The 19,033-nt window shown below is 38.5% G+C and overlaps 1 protein-coding gene across 1 annotated transcript in view; it reads left to right on the top strand.

Annotated features, from left to right (window-relative positions):
• The window catches only part of LOC136877404 (DNA-directed RNA polymerase II subunit RPB2), a 247,864-nt gene that overhangs the window by 133,340 nt on the left and 95,491 nt on the right, over positions 1–19,033 (top strand). The window contains exon 14 of the mRNA XM_067151413.2: positions 6,341–6,585. Within this exon, the coding sequence (XP_067007514.1) occupies positions 6,341–6,585 (245 nt within the window). The remainder of the gene's footprint in view (positions 1–6,340; positions 6,586–19,033) is intronic.

The following is a 19,033-nucleotide window of genomic DNA, read 5'->3' as shown; positions in this document are numbered from 1 at the left end:
TCACCTTCCGAGTCCATACTATCTGGTGTTAATGCCATCTTAACAGATGCTCCCATGCTTTTTAGGGATATTGAGAAATACCAACGTGAAGATCCGACGCTGGCTCCGATAATGGAAACCCTTTCTTCTGGGGAACATGCTGTCCCTTATGTTCTGAGGAATGGTGTTCTATGTTGCCCTTCGAGGCATGATAAGTTGATGAAAGTTGTTGTTCCAGCGGTTCTTGTACCTATGATCTTCAAATACTATCATGAGACCCCATTGGGGGGGCATCTTGGAATCTTTAAAACTCGTGAAAAGATTCGTGAAATGTTCATATGGAAAGGTATGGACGGTGAAATTCGGGAACTTGTAAAAGCTTGTAAATCTTGTTTGATCAGTAAACCCACCATGTCCACTAAAGTAGGCCTTTTGTCTTCTCATCAAGCGTCGCGCCCCATGGAACGCCTGTATATTGATTATGTAGGACCCTTCCCCCAGTCGAAGGGAAATGCCAACAAATTCATCTTTGTATGTGTAGATGGTTTTACCAGATTTTCTTGGTTATTTTCGACTAAGCTGGCTACCGCTCAGTCCACCATTACCTGTCTAAATTCTATTTTTGCTTCTTTTGGTCCGTGCCAATATATTGTATCTAATAATGCTAAGGCGTTCACATCAAATCTTTTTCGTAAATTCTGTTTTGACTTGTCCATCTCTCATGTAACCACTTCTGCTTATTACCCTCAACCATCTCTGGCTGAACGGGTTAATCGAAATCTCAGGTCCGCACTTATCGCCTATCATCATGAAGATCCTTCCAGGTGGGACACGTCCCTGCATTGGCTAGCTTTTGCATTGAATTCGGCGATTCATGAATCTCATAAGTTCACTCCAGCTTCATTGATGTTCAAGTTTGTTCCCAACACGCCGCTCTCTAACCTCTGGTCTCTGAGTGACATTCTACCCGAGACAATAGATCCGGACAATATTAAAGATCTTTGGAAGAAGGCTAAAGCCAATCTTAAAGTGTCTCATGAAAAGGTTAGGGAAAGGTATGATCGTGGACGGAGACCCACCCCTTTGAAGGTAGGTGACCAGGTTATGGTCAAGAATTTTGTTCCCGCGGGCAAGCTTGCCCCCAGATTCCATGGGCCATGCATCATTCTCGATTTTCTCACACCGGTTACATTGTTACTAAGCAATCCAGCCACCGAGAGGATATTTAGGGTTCACCTGTCACAGGTGAAACCGGTGTAAATTTAGTTTCAACTTGCTTCATATAATTTGAAAGGATATGAAGGTTATATTTTTTTTTGAGTTCAACTCTTAAGGCATTCTGCCCCTTCTGTAATATTTTGGTTTTAGATGTAAGCCTTGTGTAAAATCTGCCCCGACCCGTTAAACTGCCATCCTGTTCTTGCCACGGCCATTACCACGCTCCCGTCTCCTGCTCCACCTTACACTGTGGCTTCATAATAGTAAATGCCATGGATATCTACACGCCGCTGGCCCCTCAACCTCTCCACAAGCCTGTACCCTCAAAGAAGATGATAGTCCAACACAATTCTGCCGCCTAGCTTTAATGTTTCAGCGCCCCCGCAGCCGCGCAGCGCCGTGCAGCGACTGGGGAGGGGGATGGGCCCCCTCCTCTCCAGCGAGGACGACATGTGCACGGCGAGCCGGAGCTCTCCTCCCGGCCAAGGCTGATGTGCGGCGCACGACCTGCTACATGCCCGCAGCCTGTATCTGTTCACCGCGGGCGCGGCGTGCTTCAACACCTCTGCTCCCCTCATAGTGCGGGCGAGCGGTATCTCAGGGTACTTGAGGGGTCCGAGCGGCCTCCTTTTGGACGCAAGCTGCAACGGCCGGTCCGGCCATCCAACTTCATCAACATCAACTACATGGACAGTTACTATAAGAGATAACTACATTTGGGAATTCAACAGCAATATTCAGTGGACCGTGCAAAAAATTTTTCTTCACTTCTAAGTATTAAAAGTTTATCTTCAGAAATCCAAATTCTACAAACTTAAAGACTTTCATTCACCTGCAACAACAACATTTTGAAACTGAATTAAGAAATCTTGTAAATGCTTCTGCTATCTATCTTCGTATCAACATCATTACTTGGACTTTGTTTCAAACTGATTTCATGTGTCACCCCTGGAGGAACTTTTGGGGGGGGAGGTCTGTACCGGGCGGTACACCTCTACACCGTTTATTTAAAAGTTGCGCCAGTTGAAACTCCTCTTCTGGAGGAAGGTTGAACTTTATCTACTCTATTAATTCTCTACTTTCTCAGAAGATGTCACCACGTGGAAAATTTTGAGTTTTTGAACTGTGTCACTTTTGATGTGTTTTTGTTTCGCTTGAAGTAAGAAGTGTGAACTTTCTCTTCTAGAGGACACTACTGAAGATCAACAATAGCGCACCCTAGTGCGGAGTCAAAGAACTATTTTGTTGGAGAAATTTTTATTTCAAAAGTTTGTTTCTTGTTAAATTTCTTTCTGTTATTGTTTAAGTTGGCTGTATACCCCTCTTTTTCCCCTTGTTTAAGATTTATCCAATCCCGAATTTCTTTTAGTAATTTCTGACCAATCTGGTGTATCTTCCCCCAACTTGTATCTGTTGCGGGGTCCTATCCAATAAAAACATTGTGGGCGGGTGTTTTCATTCCCCTAACGCCTAGAAACTTCCGCGAGAGTATATAAACTGCTGATTTTAGGGTCTCCGGGCCACTTCTGTTCCATCTTTCAGTGTATTAAGTACATAGCAGGAGGCGGGAAGCGCCTCTTTCCTCGGCGGCGGTCAACAATAAGGTAATGGCCGATTAATAAATTCTTTCTTTTCTTGCTCAGCAGTTTAACTTTCGGGGCGGGTTCTAAGCGTTCAACCATGTAACCTTTTCCTAAAATGTAAAAACAACTGGTATCTATTCTATTTTAAAACGACATATCGGGATAGAGAGTGCTTAACCCTCTCGAGCTCCCACTCACATCGTCTTGAGGTGAACTTATTCTCTCAACCTATTCTTCCATAATGTAATGTAAATTGCTATTAAGTCACCTCTGTAGTATGGGATTAGCCCTTGTAATAACGGCCTAGTGCCAAAGTAGGTTTTAAAATCAAAGTGTATTAGGAGTGCAAGTTCGCCTCCTCTCAAATTGTTTTAGAGGTCATTCAATTAACCTGCTTTTCATTTAATAGACCTCAGTAGATTGGGTATTTTACCCCTGTGTTTATGTCCGTTGAGGACAACTTGAAGGTGGAGTTTGGTGTGGCCTAGGAGAGGCTTAAATTAAAGAGCGTGTGGCTCTTTTGGAAACGGAGTATTGTATGCCTCGAGGAGGCTTTACTGTGTAATTTGGAGCAAGTGCTCCAGGGTTTGATTGGGGTCTTCTGCCCCTTTGTTAAAATTTGTATATCGGAAAGTTGGGCTAGTTGCTCAAAAATTGTGAACTCAGGGCTCGAAGCCCAAACTCTGTAATCCCTGTAATTGTACATTTCAAATTGTGTTTCGGCTACTAAGTACCTGTTCTTTGTTATTACTTAATATTGAAAAGGAAATATAACCTTGTTAACTTTTACATTAACTTTGATTCCGTAGTTTGAGACCCATTCACGCCCGCACCTTCTTACACCTCTACCTACCACCAAAATACGGTAACAATAATGTAAAGAACTTTCTCCAACCATCTAGTGTCAAAGATATGCCATTCTGGATATTACAGTGTGTTGCACAATATTGTAGTGGATTATACATCACATATACAGGTAATAATGAATTATATACTATTAATTACATGTTCTTACATGAACTAAACTCATCTTAATATATATACACACACACAAATACACAGCACATTTTTCATAACATAACATCGCAAATAATACGATCGTCCGTAAATAATAATAATAATAATAATAATAATAATAATAATAATAATAATAATTCAAGCTCGATACTTGCATTATTTACCCATGGGTTAAAGAATATTGTTTTCAAGTTATCTTAGTCTTGCGTCAAACTGTTGTTGAATTATTTGTGATAGTGTGGCAGTCAGTTGTTATCTACAGCTGTCTTTAGTTGTATACATTTGCGAACAGCTTCCACTTCTTCTGGAGGTTGAGGATGGTTATGATCATTCGACTTGTGTATCTGAACAGTACAACCGTTTAGGGCTGTTATTGTCTGTTCATTGCATGGTTTTTCGTGCATATCCAGTTCACCCTTGATGGCTTTTGTTTCTTTAATGTTATAAACCAAAGTAAAGCCGTTTCTTTCACTTAAAGTAATTTCTCCTTCATTTGTCATTACTCCAAACTTGTCATAGTTACATGGGTTATTGTTTGGATGGAAACAGTATAAGAATATCATTACTGGTTTAATTTTCATTGTGTGAGTAGTCTTGTATGAATGGTCTTGTGTCAATTTTCTTAGATGAATTATGCTATTGTATCCATTTTCCCTGCATGAAATGGCTGTATCCCATACAGCGCAGTTATATAATTTCAGTTATAATTGAAACTGTGTATTATAACCACTAGAAACTAAACTAAAAAGCATACGATAGTAAAATAACTTCAGTTTAGTTGGTATGTGTCCCCCAGGCTGTAGTTTTGGTGGCCCTGCATTAAACTATTAACTTGCATAACAATGCAGACACTGTAGCAAAACATATTATCTGGCAGACTTCACAAGATAGATAAGGAAGTTGACCAAGATGTTACTAAAGTAGAAGTGGAATCAGTGATAGCGTATGCCCATACAACTATCTAGGTTTGGATTAGGTAAGTGCCTCAAGTCAACTTATCCATCATTTCTCAGCTGTGTTTCTGAAAGCCATAAAAGTAGTTAGTGAGACGTAAAACCAATAACATTATTATTTCTTATGTGCTGAGCAAGGTTGGTTTGTTTACAGGGAGGTGAAAAATGTGGAGGGTAGCTGTTTTACATTACTAGTAGGTACTTACAAAGTTCAAGGGTGTTGATCCGTAGGGAAAAACAATATTGCATTAATAACAAGCTGCACATTATGTGATTATTGTTTTGACAGTGAACTCTGCTTTATGATGATCATACAGGTTGTAGGGCAAAAGTAAATTATACAGCATTGATATCAGTTTAATAATAATAATAATAATAATAATAATAATAATAATAATAATAATAATAATAATAACGTTATTGGCTTTACGTCCACTAACTACTTTTATGGGTTATGGAGGCACAGAGGTGCTGGAATTTAGTTCCGCAGGAGTTCTTTTGCGTGCCAGTAAATCTTCCGACATGAGGCTGACATAATTAAGCACCTTCAAATGCCACCAGACTGAGCCAGAATCGAACCTGCCAGGTTGGAGTCAGAAGGCCCGTGTCTGAGCCATTCAGCCCGGCTGATAACAGTTTTGCTCCATTACTTGTATATCACATTTTCCTGCAAATGAGGAAATCAGTTTTTGACTTTAACCTACTTTTTATTATACTGTGCATCCAGTGACATAATTCATACTCTTGGTTACAGGTTTGTTGCAAACTTTAAATTTAAAAAGAAACTGCGGAAATTCAAATAATGTGACACAAGTTGTTGCTGTTAAAGAAAGATTCTAAATTCTTTTATTTTGTTTGGCCATTTTATCATAACTCCATGGGTAGCCTGTCTTTTTAGTGACCAACAGTAGTTAACTATCATACCAATTGTCCAGCCCAGTGATGTCTTTTTTAGTGTCATTTAAGTCCTTGCGAAAGTGTTCACCACGTTCCTCACTGTAAACACCAACATTGTGTGCGGGATGGTTTAAATGTGCATGTAAATAGTTTGCTCATTTATGTTCTGCTGTCACTTACATACAAGCCTCAGTTAATGAATTCTCTTTCTCTTGCTTGTTCATTTACTCCCAATTTCAACATTTTCATTATTGAACATAATCAACAATTAAAAGAACACTGGGGCTCAGCACAATTAAAGTCTTTTATTTAATCTATAGACATTCACTGCTGTTCATTCTGATGCCATATTAGTAAAGGACAAGCTGCCAAATTGAGAAATAGTAGTAAGAATACCTTATATGACATGAAATTTCAAAATTTACTCTGTTTAAACTTATCTACTGTAGTAAAAAATTCATGTAAAATTTGTGTTATCACAGATGCAAAATTTTGAGGGCCTGTTTCTGCTTTGTTTGACTCGTCTTGTTTGGTAAGGGATGTGAAAAGTCCTCTGATCCCCTTCCCCCCTGTTAATCCTCCAACTTGTGGTCTTCATGTTTTATGATTTTGTGGAAGAAAGTAAAATGTGTTGTTTCTATTGGAGCTGAAATTTAAGAGATTCCCTTGTTTGAATGAAGGCTTTGTTTTCAGAGTGCTATGGGTAAACAAGCCATGGGTGTATATATCACCAACTTCCATGTTCGTATGGACACACTTGCTCATGTACTGTATTACCCTCATAAACCTTTGGTGACTACCCGATCTATGGAGTACCTGCGCTTCAGAGAGTTGCCAGCTGGTATTAATTCTATTGTAGCCATTCTGTGTTACACTGGATACAACCAAGAGGACAGTGTCATCTTGAATGCTTCTGCTGTTGAGAGAGGGTTCTTCAGGTGAGTATGCTCTTCTGTAGTAGTTATGTACCAGAGTACATAATTTACGTTAATGTATTTTACAAATATCACTGTTTTGTTGCACTTTGTTTTGAAAATCATATGCAATTTTGAACGAGTACAGTACTGTATCTGCGCTAATAATATTTTCTTCTAAATTTGGCGTTGAAAAGTTGTGGTTATTTGGGTCACGGTTGGTACAGTGCTCCTGACATAAAGAAATCTGAAAGTTGGTATTTTTCCACCCACTCTGTTCCCACCACAAGTAATAAGCATGCCGCATACATACCGTGTCATTTACATAATGTTAGTTTTAGTAGTACAGTAGAACCTCGATAATTCAAAATTGGTTAATTCAAAATCCCGCCTAATTCGAAGAAAGTCTCGTTCCCGGAAACATGAGATACAGTTTTGCATGTTATTTAAATTGTTTATTTCGAAATATGGATAATTCGTAATTCGAATTACAATGTCGACCCCTTTACCGAAATTTAGACTTTTAATTCGAAACTGCCTTTACATTATAAAATGATAGTATGTTACAGAGTAATTTCAACTCGAAATTTATCCGCGTCATAATAGAACGCGTGTTCCGGAACGTGGAGTGGTACCATAGCTTTCCGCATTTACACTCACTTCGGTGGATCTACAGTGCGCTTCATGATTACTAAGTTGAATGAAATCGGAATTCTTTTGTACTCAAACTTTTAAGGAACGCTGTAATATCACGCAACGGGCAGTGTGCGGGAAAACAGAATCCGCGAACACTGGCGATGCCGACAGTTGACGAGAAAAAAGAACAACGTGGCTCATATAATAAATTCGTTGTTGGATACATGTTGGAAATAGTTTTTTCCCATGGCATTTGAAAGGTTTAAACCGTGAATCGAGGTGATTGCATGTATTAATGAGTCTTAGAATACTTTGTGACCCGGCAAGTGTTTACATGTCTGAAGTACAAGAGAAGTGCCATGGCAGGAAATCGTACAAGGATAGTCATAGGAAAGTGCGATTTTAAGGACATCGGGCACTTTCTGTGTAAATACAAGGCATCTAAAATACTTACAGTATAGTAATTTAATGAATAAAGTACTTGCACATTGGAGCCAGCATAGATTTTTCGTCTTTGAATCGTGCTTTATTTTTTTCTTTCTTTCTTTCGTTGCGTGAGGTTATGTTTGCCAGTGAGATATCCAAGTGCATTATTTGAATACTGTAAATGCACCTTCTTGGATACATTTTGGAAATAGTTCTTTTTTCATGGCATTTGAAAGGTATAAACTGTGAATCAAGGTTAACTGCATGCAGTAACGGGCCTTAGAATATTTTGTAACGCAGCGAGGGTTGGTACTTCTGAATTGCAAATTGGCGGTTAATTCGAAATCACGTAATTTGAAGTCCGATTTTTGAGTCCCAACGACTTCGAATTAACGAGGTTTTACTGTATGTGTTTAGGGTGGCTGGTGTACGGTATGTGAAATGAGGTAAAATGGATCCACCTATTCAATATTATGAGGTTTATATCATACGATGATTCTTATAAGTCGTTTACAGCCTAAGAAGAGTTCTACATTGTTGAAGATAGGTAAATGCAATGCATGAAGAGAGTTCCATGTGCACAAGAGTTGTGGTATGTGATTGGAGGAAAAATAAAGCTCACTTTGGAAAGAGAAATGGTAATTGCTGGGCATTTTGTGGACGAAAAGCAAAGTTTCTACAAATTGTAAACAGGATGTGCAAGTATGTGACTGAAAAGATTGTGTTTGGATGTGTGGTAATATGAGTGAAATGTGTCAGTTGAAACCTTATGGTAATAGCAAGGAATTTAAAAGTTATCGCTATTGAGGCTTGCCGTGGGTGGCTCATGTGTATTCTTGAATGAAATAACTTCAGTTTCCGCAGGAAAGCTAGCATTGCCCAATGTCTCCAGCCAATTATGAAGAAAAGATTGTGAATTTCCAGATTTGCTGTCAGTTTGCATCGGAGAAATTCTTATTTAGTCTTGCAATTTGAACACAGACCAAGTCGGTATATTTTGAAGATTACAATGTGGCAAATTGTTTCATAATTTTATAATTTATTGTACTGTGGTATTTACAATTTTAAATATTTAACAAAATGTAAATACAACAGAAACTTTTCAAAATTCTTTCTAAAATTATGGTGCAGGGATTATTCACATATATATAGCATTTCCTTTGCTTGTTTTCTTAAATGCAAATCTTTTTCGAGACCTAAATTTTGAAAATAACTCCGTAAGAGACTTACTTGCAGTCTAGTTAGCTTTGTCTCCTTTGAAGTACTACCTCTTCTTTTAACCCAACATTGTCAAGCCGTTTTCACTTATGGAATTCTGGTGGACAGTTTGGGGAATTGTACGCAGTTCAGCCTGCAATTGCAGTGTGGTCCCTTCAGTGGTTGAAATAGTCTTCTGTTCACAATAAATTTCAGTTTGAGGAATAGGGAAAAGTCTGCCAAGGGTAGGTGAGGTGAGCAGGGTGTATGAAAAAGTACACTTGTCTTTGTGTTTATAAAAAACTCAAGAATAGACAGTACCTATTGTGTGAGCTGGCACATTGTCATGGTGGAGGCTCTAGGAGTTGTTTCTCCACAAATGAGGTCTCTTTCTTGTGACATTACAATAATGGTGCTGAGAGCTAGACCCGTGTAAGTGTGCTCTGTAATTCACCGGCCTAAATCGCAAGAAAACCAGCGAGTGAGTGTGATTTGAAACTTTAGGATACAAACATATCTTGTATCTGACAGTGACCCTGAAAGAAGTGAAGGAAAGAATTACATGCTTTGAAAAGCAAATGGCTCAATTCCAAGCCCGCCTGGAAGAAGCAATGCCTGCTATCACCGACAGTGCTACCAACCGCAGTGATGTTCTGACTATGCTTCAAGGGGACTTCCGAAACTCTATCTGTGCGGAGCTCTTGGTTTTGAAAGACAACATCGCTGGTTTCTAGAAAGGTTTAGAGATTCAGGAGGCTCGGTACAACAAAGCGGAGCAATACGGTAGGCATAATTGCCTTCGTCTGCATGGAGTGAGCGAGACGCCTAATGAGGACATTTACGGAAAGGTCATGGAAACCATCCGTGAAAAACTGAAAGTCTACCTGGCCATGGACTCCATCGATTGCTGTCATTGACTGGGACAGCAATGTAGATCGACTGCTGATGTAGTGAACTCGGGAAGTCGGCCTATCATAGTAAAATTTCTCCGCTACCACCAGCAGGATCAAATTTGGTGCTCTAAGCAACAGCTGAAAGGCACCAAACTACTCATAACTGAATCCCTCACTAGGCTGAGAATGGACATTTTGAACTAGGCACGAGACACTTTTGGATTGCACAACACGTACAGCCAAGATGGAAGGATAATTATCCAGCAAGAAGTTCCATGTGAACACACTCTTGGAATGACAATCATTAATCAGGCAATATGGTGAAGGCATAGTGTGAACTATGTGCAATCTTTGTAGTTTATTGGTTTTTAATTTAGTATATATTTGTGAGAATCAGCTGATCACTATATGTACGAGGAAATTAAGGTAAGCCACATGTTTTACATTCCTTTAGCATGCCTGAGTTAAGAAGTGCTATTGAAAGTCCCTCTCCTTGCTCCCTCCCTCACTCCTCAGCACTCATCCGTAAGACAGATCCTCATCACTCTCCCTTCACAACCCTTTCACCGGAACATACGTATGGAGGACACAGCTTGCCTTCGCCCATTTCTCGGTGCTTTCTCCTTCCTATTTTACCCAGACCATTTTAGATAAGGAACTCAAGTCATTTACTCACGCCCTATTGTGTGTGCATGTTAACAGCCAATCCATCGTTGCTCACCTTGATAAACTGAAGGCGATATTTGAAGACAGTCCAGTTCATTTTGTTTCTGTAAGTGAGAGTTGGCTCCTTAGTTCGATATCCTTAAGCATGGTTGATATCATGGGCTATGATGTTCACAGGCATGATCAGATGTGGCGGGGTTGTCCTATATGGTAAAACTATGCTCAAGAGTAGTTGTACACCCTCTACTGCTGTAAAATCTGCTCCTGAATATATGTTCATAGAGGTGTTTGTCAACACTGTGAAAATACTGGCAGGTGTAGTATATAGGCCTCCTGATGCAGTGCGAGACTTCTGTGATTTATAAGATAGCTTACTGAGACTGCTACCATACTATGAGCACGTGATCCTTTTGGAGACTTTAACACAAATTTATTAACCCAGACAACTCCATAAGATTACAAAATATTTTAAAACCCTGTGACATGACTATATTGCCCCTTTAACTCGCCCACCACGTCCATACTTCCACCATTTCCGCTGATACATTCATAGACCTAGTAATAACAACCCCCCAAAAAATCCTTCACCACTGTCAAGTATCTGTCTATCTAAACATGACCTCATATACTTAGCATACTCTCTTCGCGTGCCTAAGTACTGATCGAAATATGTAATGTTTAGAGACTTTAAAAGCATGAATTTAACACAACTGAGACAAGATGCACAAGACTGCCCCTTGTATGGCATAATGATAAAGAGCGACATTGATGAGAAAGTGAAAATATTTAATTCCCATTTACATGAATTGTACAGCAAACATGCACCCAAGCGTAATATGTGGGTAAAACGGCCGCCCTGTCCTTGGCCGACTACCGATGTTAAGACTATGATGAACGAGACGCACTACACAGACTCTTTAGGTAGACTCAACTAGCTGGCGGCATGAGCAGTATCATGTTCTTCGAAACCGAATTAAACTAGTAATTCGTAATAATAAATTTCTTTCTAGCATTTAAACAAAAATATTAACACTAGTTTTACATCTTATAAATCTCATATTTTGTCCCATATTGGCTCAATCAACTAAGGTTAAGTTGTAAGGAGATTCCCACCTTCCAATACTTGTCAATTTCTTATAACAGTTTTATTGTTTACATGACATAATCTAGCTTAATCTCTAGGTATATACTAAATAGATAGAACATGTTTTGTTCCCATAATGGAGCATTGTCAGCTAAAAGAATAAACAAAAATGGCAAGACAATTAAAACACAATGATTATGGTGATGTAGTAAAACGTTCATTCATGTTGGGTTAAAATTTCCAACAAGTCGGTGTCCACGTAACAAAGTAAAATTGGCGTAAGGAGTATTCTTTATGCTGGAGACATGTATACTTGTTAATCTTGAAGATAAAATTAGTAATATAAAAGATTTTCTTAGAATATGGTTGTTAGGGGAACTCTTGTATATAACTGTAGTTGAAGTTGAGTTTTGGAGTTAGATTGTTAAAATGTGTCTGAAACAAGAAGAAATTAAGTAAGGAGGGAGATATTTTAAGTGAGAAAACCTTTTAAGAATGTCTGTTAGTGACGTATAAAAGCATGTATGAAATTGTTTTCCCTCACAGTTGGTCGTATTGTATTTAGTGTCCTCCTTTACGCTGTGCCGTCAACTGACTGAGTTCTATGTGTGTGTGAGGAGCTTGCGGTAGGCGAGGAAAAGCGGGAGGAGAGGTAGGGGAAGTGGGGGAAGCAGGGGGAATGTTGTGTAGGGTGGAGCTAACTGAGAAGTGGTGTTGTGATAGGTGAGGGGGAAATGGAAGGAGAAGTAGGGGGAATGTTGTGTATGGTGGAGCTAACTGAAAGGAGGTGTGTTGGATGTTTTTCCAGATCCTTTTGGATGGCTTTTCTAGACGAGTCTAATTTGGTAGCCTCTTCTAGCAATATATTGATATTCTCCGTTATTTCGTTAATGTTCTGGCTGGGGTTTTGTTTCTGATCAATCTCAATATAGATATTCTCCAAAATATTCATTAATTTACCTTTGTTTAATGTTCGCAGAATGGTCGAGTCCCTTTCTATTTTCATAAAATTATGTTTATATTCAGTCATATTGAGGCTTATGGCCGATTATTTCCTATGTTTCTCAGCATTAATAAGTTCCTGGTATCTTACTAAGAAATTACGTCCTGTTTGCCCAATGTATGAATTGGCACAATTTGAACATTTAAGTTTATATATCCCCGAATTTAAATATGTTATTTCTTGCAGTGCTTTGGTAATTGAAAATTAAACGTTGATTGTTATTATTGGTGCGAAAAGCAATTTTGAAATTAAGTTTCTTAAAAATATTAGTAATCTGGTAAATGTTCCCATTATTATAAGTGAAAGTGGTAAAGTTTTTCTTTTTATGTTCTTTTATCAGCTGCGTTTGAGTTTGTAATGTTTTGTGTATCCGTTGCATATCGCTATTTTATAAATGAGATTAATTTCGTTTTGGAGATTTTTTGAACAAGGGAATGTTAAAGGTTCTACTTAACATGCTTAAAAAGGAACTCCTTTTATGTGCCTGAGGATGGTACGAATCTTTTCGTATGGTATTTATAGTTTGGGTCTGTTTTCCAAAGATTGAGAAGGATAAATTTTCTTCTTTTCTTTCGACTGTTAAATCCAAGAAATTTAGTTTTTTATTGTTCTCCGTTTCTAATGTGAATTTTATGAAAGGGTCTAAACTGTTGATTTGGTCTATTAAATTAGCGCTACTCTTGATTTGTTCATCTATAATTACAAAAATGTCATCAACAAACCTTAGCCAAATAACAATACCTTTTTCTTCATTTAAAATTTTGTTTTTTTCTAAACAATCCATGTGCATTTCAGCAAGGATGCCTGACACTGGGAATCTCATTGGGAGACCTCTCTGTTGATATACTGTGTTATTGAAGGAAAATAATTAGTGTTAAGGGTAAATTCTAGGAGTAGCATAAATTCTTTTATTTCATGGTTACTGAGTTTCTTATGAGTCCTTAAGTTCTTAATTATATCTAGAGTTTCTTTTGTGGGGATGGTAGAATACATATTAGTAACGTCGAATGAGTTCAAGGTGAAAGATGGTTTTAATTTAGTTTTCTTAATAATTTTACAAAATTCTATTGAATTACTGATTGTGGTTCCACTTTGGAAAGTATAGTACTTTTTTAGAAAACTATTGATAAATTTAGAGGTTTTGTAGGTGGGGCTGTTTTTAAAGTTAATAATTGGTCTTATGGGTGTGTCAGGTTTGTGTATCTTAGGCAAAGCTCTTGCTGTCGGTAGTCTTGGATTCATGTTAATTAACCTTGATATTTCTTCTTATTAAGGATGAAATTAATGTTTTTAAGTATTTGTTTTAATTTTCTTTGGACAGGGTTAGTGGAGTCTTTTCTAATTTTAGTGAAAGTATTATCTGAGAAAAATGCTTTGGTTTTTTTGTATGTACTCTTTCTTGTGCATGATAACTGACACATTGCCTTTATCCGCCTTTGTGATTATAAGGTCATTATCTTTTATTTTTTGTTTTAAGCCTTTAATGTCTTTAGAAGGTAAATGGGGCATGTTATAATTCTGATCTTTAAATAATTCTAGAAGTTTTTCTTTCTTTTCATAAAATTCACATTAGAAATGGAGAACAATAAAAAATTAAATTTCCTGGATTTATCAGTCAAAAGAAGAGAAGAAAATATATCCTTTTCAATCTTTAGAAAACCGACCCAAACTATAAATACCATACGAAAAGATTCGTACCATCCTCGGGCACACAAAAGGAGTTCCTTTTTAAGCATGTTAAGTAGAGCCTTTAACATTCCCTTGTCCAAAAACTATCTCCAAAAAGAAATTAATCTCATTTATAAAATAGTGATATGCAACGGATACACAAAACATTACATAGATAGATTTGTTACCTCAGACTACAGGGGTAACACTAAACAAGACACAAACACAGTTAAAAGGGGGAGGTAAGAGTACAATACACAATATAAGAAAACACTACACACTCGGAAAAACAGTAGCTAGCATTACCCGGATCTCCAACAAACAAGTACGTAACTATCAGTAGGGCCAACTAGTGAACAACAAACCGGGAAGATGAAAAGGCTGGGAACCTACCAAAGGCATGGACATGGCTTAGATTGCAGATTCGGAAATAAATCACCGTGATCCTTAGATTTTAAAAATATTATTTACAAGATAATTTTACAAATACATTCCAAGTTATGAGCTATAAGTTCAGTGATATACATTGGTTATTTCGTAGCAGTGTAAATTCAAATTTCAAATCACCTATACATCTAGTTACCAATATAGTTGTACAATGCAATATATAGTGATGTGAAAAAGGTTATCCAAAACTTGGCGTACCTCAAATGATACAGAACTACCAGAGGCAACCCCCAAGGAAAATAATGTTAAACTACATATACATATTTTAGTGAAACAAGAAATGAGAATGCCTCGGAAACGAACAGGTAAGTCCAGCTGAAAAACTAAGGCATCATAAGTAACTAATTTGGTGAATCTAGGCGAGGTTAGGGCAGACTCCTGTATGAAAAGCAAATCGGAACATTACGGAAATTTTAGCAGGAACGGAATTCAAGAGTGCTTACCCGAGGAGTGTGCCATCCTGGAAGCCGGGGGATGTCAACCAGATAGGCTGCTCGCAGACAGATAAACCGAGACCGACAGAATTCAGGATACAGAATTAATTCGAACACTGCCTCGCTCACTATATATAGGAATTACTGGCCTTGGAGGCAGCCAATCAGCGTGCACGTGTTCCCTATCACCACCTAGACTCACCAATCACAACCTTACTTTCGATCGCGAACTTTGACTAACATTCTAGAATACGCATGATCGCGAAAGTCGTATTTTTCCAGAATAGACAGAACACACTTTCTAGAACACATACCAACAAATTAACACACCCTGTACAAAAGTTATGTAACTTTCTGAATCTTTCCAGGAACTATAGACAGAATTCTACTATTTACAAATGCCTATGTTACAACATTATACAGTACAGGTTAGGTCAATAAAAATAAAACATCATATTGTATTTTACAAACAAAGACTTCAAAAAAATACATTCCACTCGCATTCCATATTTCACTTGTAACAAGATTAATAAATAAAATTAAGAATAAACCTCAAGTTGTTCTTGTTTGAGGGTTACTGTAGTCACGTCATAGTTCGTGAACCATGGGCAACGGCTGAGTGGCCTAGTAAGTGGTCCTGGGAGTCGGGATACCCGTTGCCATGGAATGGGAGTGGGCATCTCGGACTATTCTGAGTCCTGGCCCTCCTTGTGCTTAGGCGGCTAGGACTATACAATTCACCGGTGGTCCATAACCCGTTAGAGGAGAGATCCTCACTTGAACTATGTGGAAGTAGGGTAGCAGGCGAGGGACTCCTTGGAAACAACTTGGTGAACAAAATGGAATTCGATGGGAGCTATCAATATTAATGGGGCTTATGGAAGAAAGAAAATAGAACTGGCTGAGTCAGCAAAGAGGATGCATCTGGATGTGCTAGGAGTAAGTGATATTCGGGTAAGGGGAGATAACGAGGAAGAGATAGGAGATTATAAAATGTACTTGACGGGTGTTAGAAAGGGAAGGGCAGAGTCTGGGGTAGGGCTCTTTATCAGGAATACCATTGCATGCAACATAGTTTTTGTTAGGCACGTAAATGAGTGAATGATGTGGGAAGATTTGTCAGTTGGAGGAATTAGGACTAGAATTGTGTCCGTGTATTCATCATGTGAGGGTGCAGATGAGGATGAAGTTGACAAGTTTTATGAAGCATTGAGTGACATCGTGGTCAGGGTCAACAGCAAGGATAGAATAGTGCTAATGGGTGATTTCAATGCGAGAGTTGGGAATAGAACTGAAGGATACGAAAGGGTGATTGGTAAATGTGGGGAAGATATGGAAGCTAATGGGAATGGAAAGCGTTTGCTGGACTTCTGTGCTAGTATGGGTTTAGCTGTTACGAATACATTCTTCAAGCATAAGGCTATTCACCGCTACACATGGGAGGCTAGGGGTACCAGATCCATAATAGACTATATCTTAACAGACTTTGAATTCAGGAAATCTGTTCGGAATGTACGGGTTTTCTGCAGATTTTTCGATGATACATTGTAGTGAACTAAGTATCTCTAGGTCTAGGGTAGAGAAAGTGAAATCTGTCTGCAAACGAATAAGGGTAGAAAATCTCCAGGACGAGGAAATTAGAAGTACATGGATATGATTAGCGAGAAGTTTCGAACAGTAGACAGTAAGCAGGTTCAGGATATAGAAAGAGAATGGGTGGCATACAGGGATGCTGTAGTATAAACAGCAAGGGAATGCCTAGGAACAACTGTGTGTAAAGATGGGAAAAGGCAAACATCTTGGTGGAATGATGAAGTGAGAGCAGCTTGTAAACGTAAAAAGAAAGCTTATCAGAAATTTCTCCAAACAAGGGCCGAGGCAGACAGGGATATGTACGTATATGAAAAAAACAGAGCGAAACAAATAGTTGTTGAATCCAAGAAGTAGTCATAGGAAGATTTTGGTAATAACCTGGAAAGGCCAGGTCAAGCAGCAGGGAAACCTTTCTGGACAGTAATAAAGAATCTTAGGAAGGGAGGGAAAAAGGAAATGAACAGTGTTTTAAGTAATTCAGGTAAACTCATAATAGATCCCAGGGAATCACTGGAGAGATGGAGGGAATATTTTGAACATCTTCTCAATGTAAAAGGAAATCATCCTGGTGGTGTTGCGAACAGCCAAGCTCATGGGGAGGAGGAAAATGATGTCGGTGAAATTATGCTTGAGGAAGTGGAAAGGATGGTAAATGAACTCCACTGTCATAAGGCAGCAGGAATAGATGAAATTAGACCTGAAATGGTGAACTATAGTGGGAAGGCAGGGATGAAATGGCTTCATAGAGTAGTAAAATTAGCGTGGAGTGTTGGTAATGTACCTTCAGATTGGACAAAAGCAGTAATTGCATCTATCTATAAGCAAGGGAACAGGAAGGATTGCAACAACTATCGAGGTATCTCATTGCTTAGTATACCCGGCAAAGTATTCACTGGCATCTTGGAAAGGAGGGTGCGATCAGCCGTTGAGAGGAAGCTGGATGAAAATCAGAGTGGTTTCAGACCACAGAGAGGCTGTCAGTATCAGATTTTCACAATGCGCCAGGTAATTGAAAAATGCTACAAGAGGAATAGGCAGTTGTTTGTTTTGTAGAACCGGAGAAAGCATATGACAGGTACCGAGGGAAAAGATGTTCGCCATACTGGGGGACTATGGAATTAAAAGTAGATTATTAAAATCAATCAAAGGCATTTATGTTGACAACTGGGCTTCGTTGAGAATTGATGGTAGAATGAGTTCATGGTTCAGGGTACTTACAGGGGTTAGACAAGGCTGTAATCTTTCACCTTTGTTCTTCGTAATTTACATGGATCATCTGCTAAAAGGTATAAAATGGCAGGGAGGGATTCAGTTAGGTGGAAATGTAGTAAGCAGTCTGGCCTATGCTGACAACTTGGTCTTAATGGCAGATTGTGCCGAAAACCTGCAGTGTAATATCTTGGAACTTGAAAATAGGTGCTATGAGTATGGTATGAAAATTAGCCTCTCGAAGACTAAATTGATGTCAGTAGGTAAGAAATTCAACAGAATTGAATGTCAGATTGGTGATACAAAACTAGAACAGGTCGATAATTTCAAGTATTTAGGTTGTGTGTTCTCCCAGGATGGTAATATAGTAAGTGAGATTGAATCAAGGTGTCGTAAAGCTAATGCAGGGAGCTCGCAGTTGCGATCAACAGTATTCTGTAAGAAAGAAGTCAGCTCCCAGACGAAACTATCTTTACATCGGTCTGTTTTCTGACCAACTTTGCTTTACAGGAGTGAAAGCTGGGTGGACTCAGGATATCTTATTCATAATTTAGAAGTAACAGACATGAAAGTAGCGAGAATGATTGCTGGTACAAACAGGTGGGAACAATGGCAGGAGGGTACTCGGAATGAGGAGATAAAGGCTAATTTAGGAATGAACTCGATGGATGAAGCTGTACGCATAAACCGGCTTCGGTGGTGGGGTCATGTGAGGCGAATGGAGGAGGATACTTTACCTAGGAGAATAATGGACTCTGCTATGGAGGGTAAGAGAAGTAGAGGTAGACCAAGACGATGATGGTTAGACTCGGTTTCTAATGATTTAAAGATAAGAGGTATAGAACTAAATGAGGCCATAACACCAGTTGCAATTCGAGGATTGTGGCGACGTTTAGTAAATTCACAGAGGCTTGCAGACTGAACGCTGAAAGGCATAACAGTCTTTAATGATAATGTATGTATGTATGTATGTATGTATGTATGTATGTATGTATAAACCTCAAACGCAGCTGATAAAAGTACATAAAAAGAAAAACTTTGCCACTTTCATTTATAATAATGGGAACATTTACCAGATTACCAATAATTTTAAGGAAATTTCAAAATTGCTTTTCACATCAATAATAACAATCACCGTTTAATTTTCAATTACCAAAGCATTACAAGTAATAACAGATATTTAAATTCGGGGATATATAAACTTAAATGTTCAAAT

Source organism: Anabrus simplex, chromosome 7 (genome assembly GCF_040414725.1).
Source record: "Anabrus simplex isolate iqAnaSimp1 chromosome 7, ASM4041472v1, whole genome shotgun sequence".
Classification (NCBI taxonomy): domain Eukaryota; kingdom Metazoa; phylum Arthropoda; class Insecta; order Orthoptera; family Tettigoniidae; genus Anabrus; species Anabrus simplex.
The sequence above is the reverse complement of the archived record's forward strand: the minus strand, read 5'-3'. Positions and strand labels throughout refer to the sequence as shown.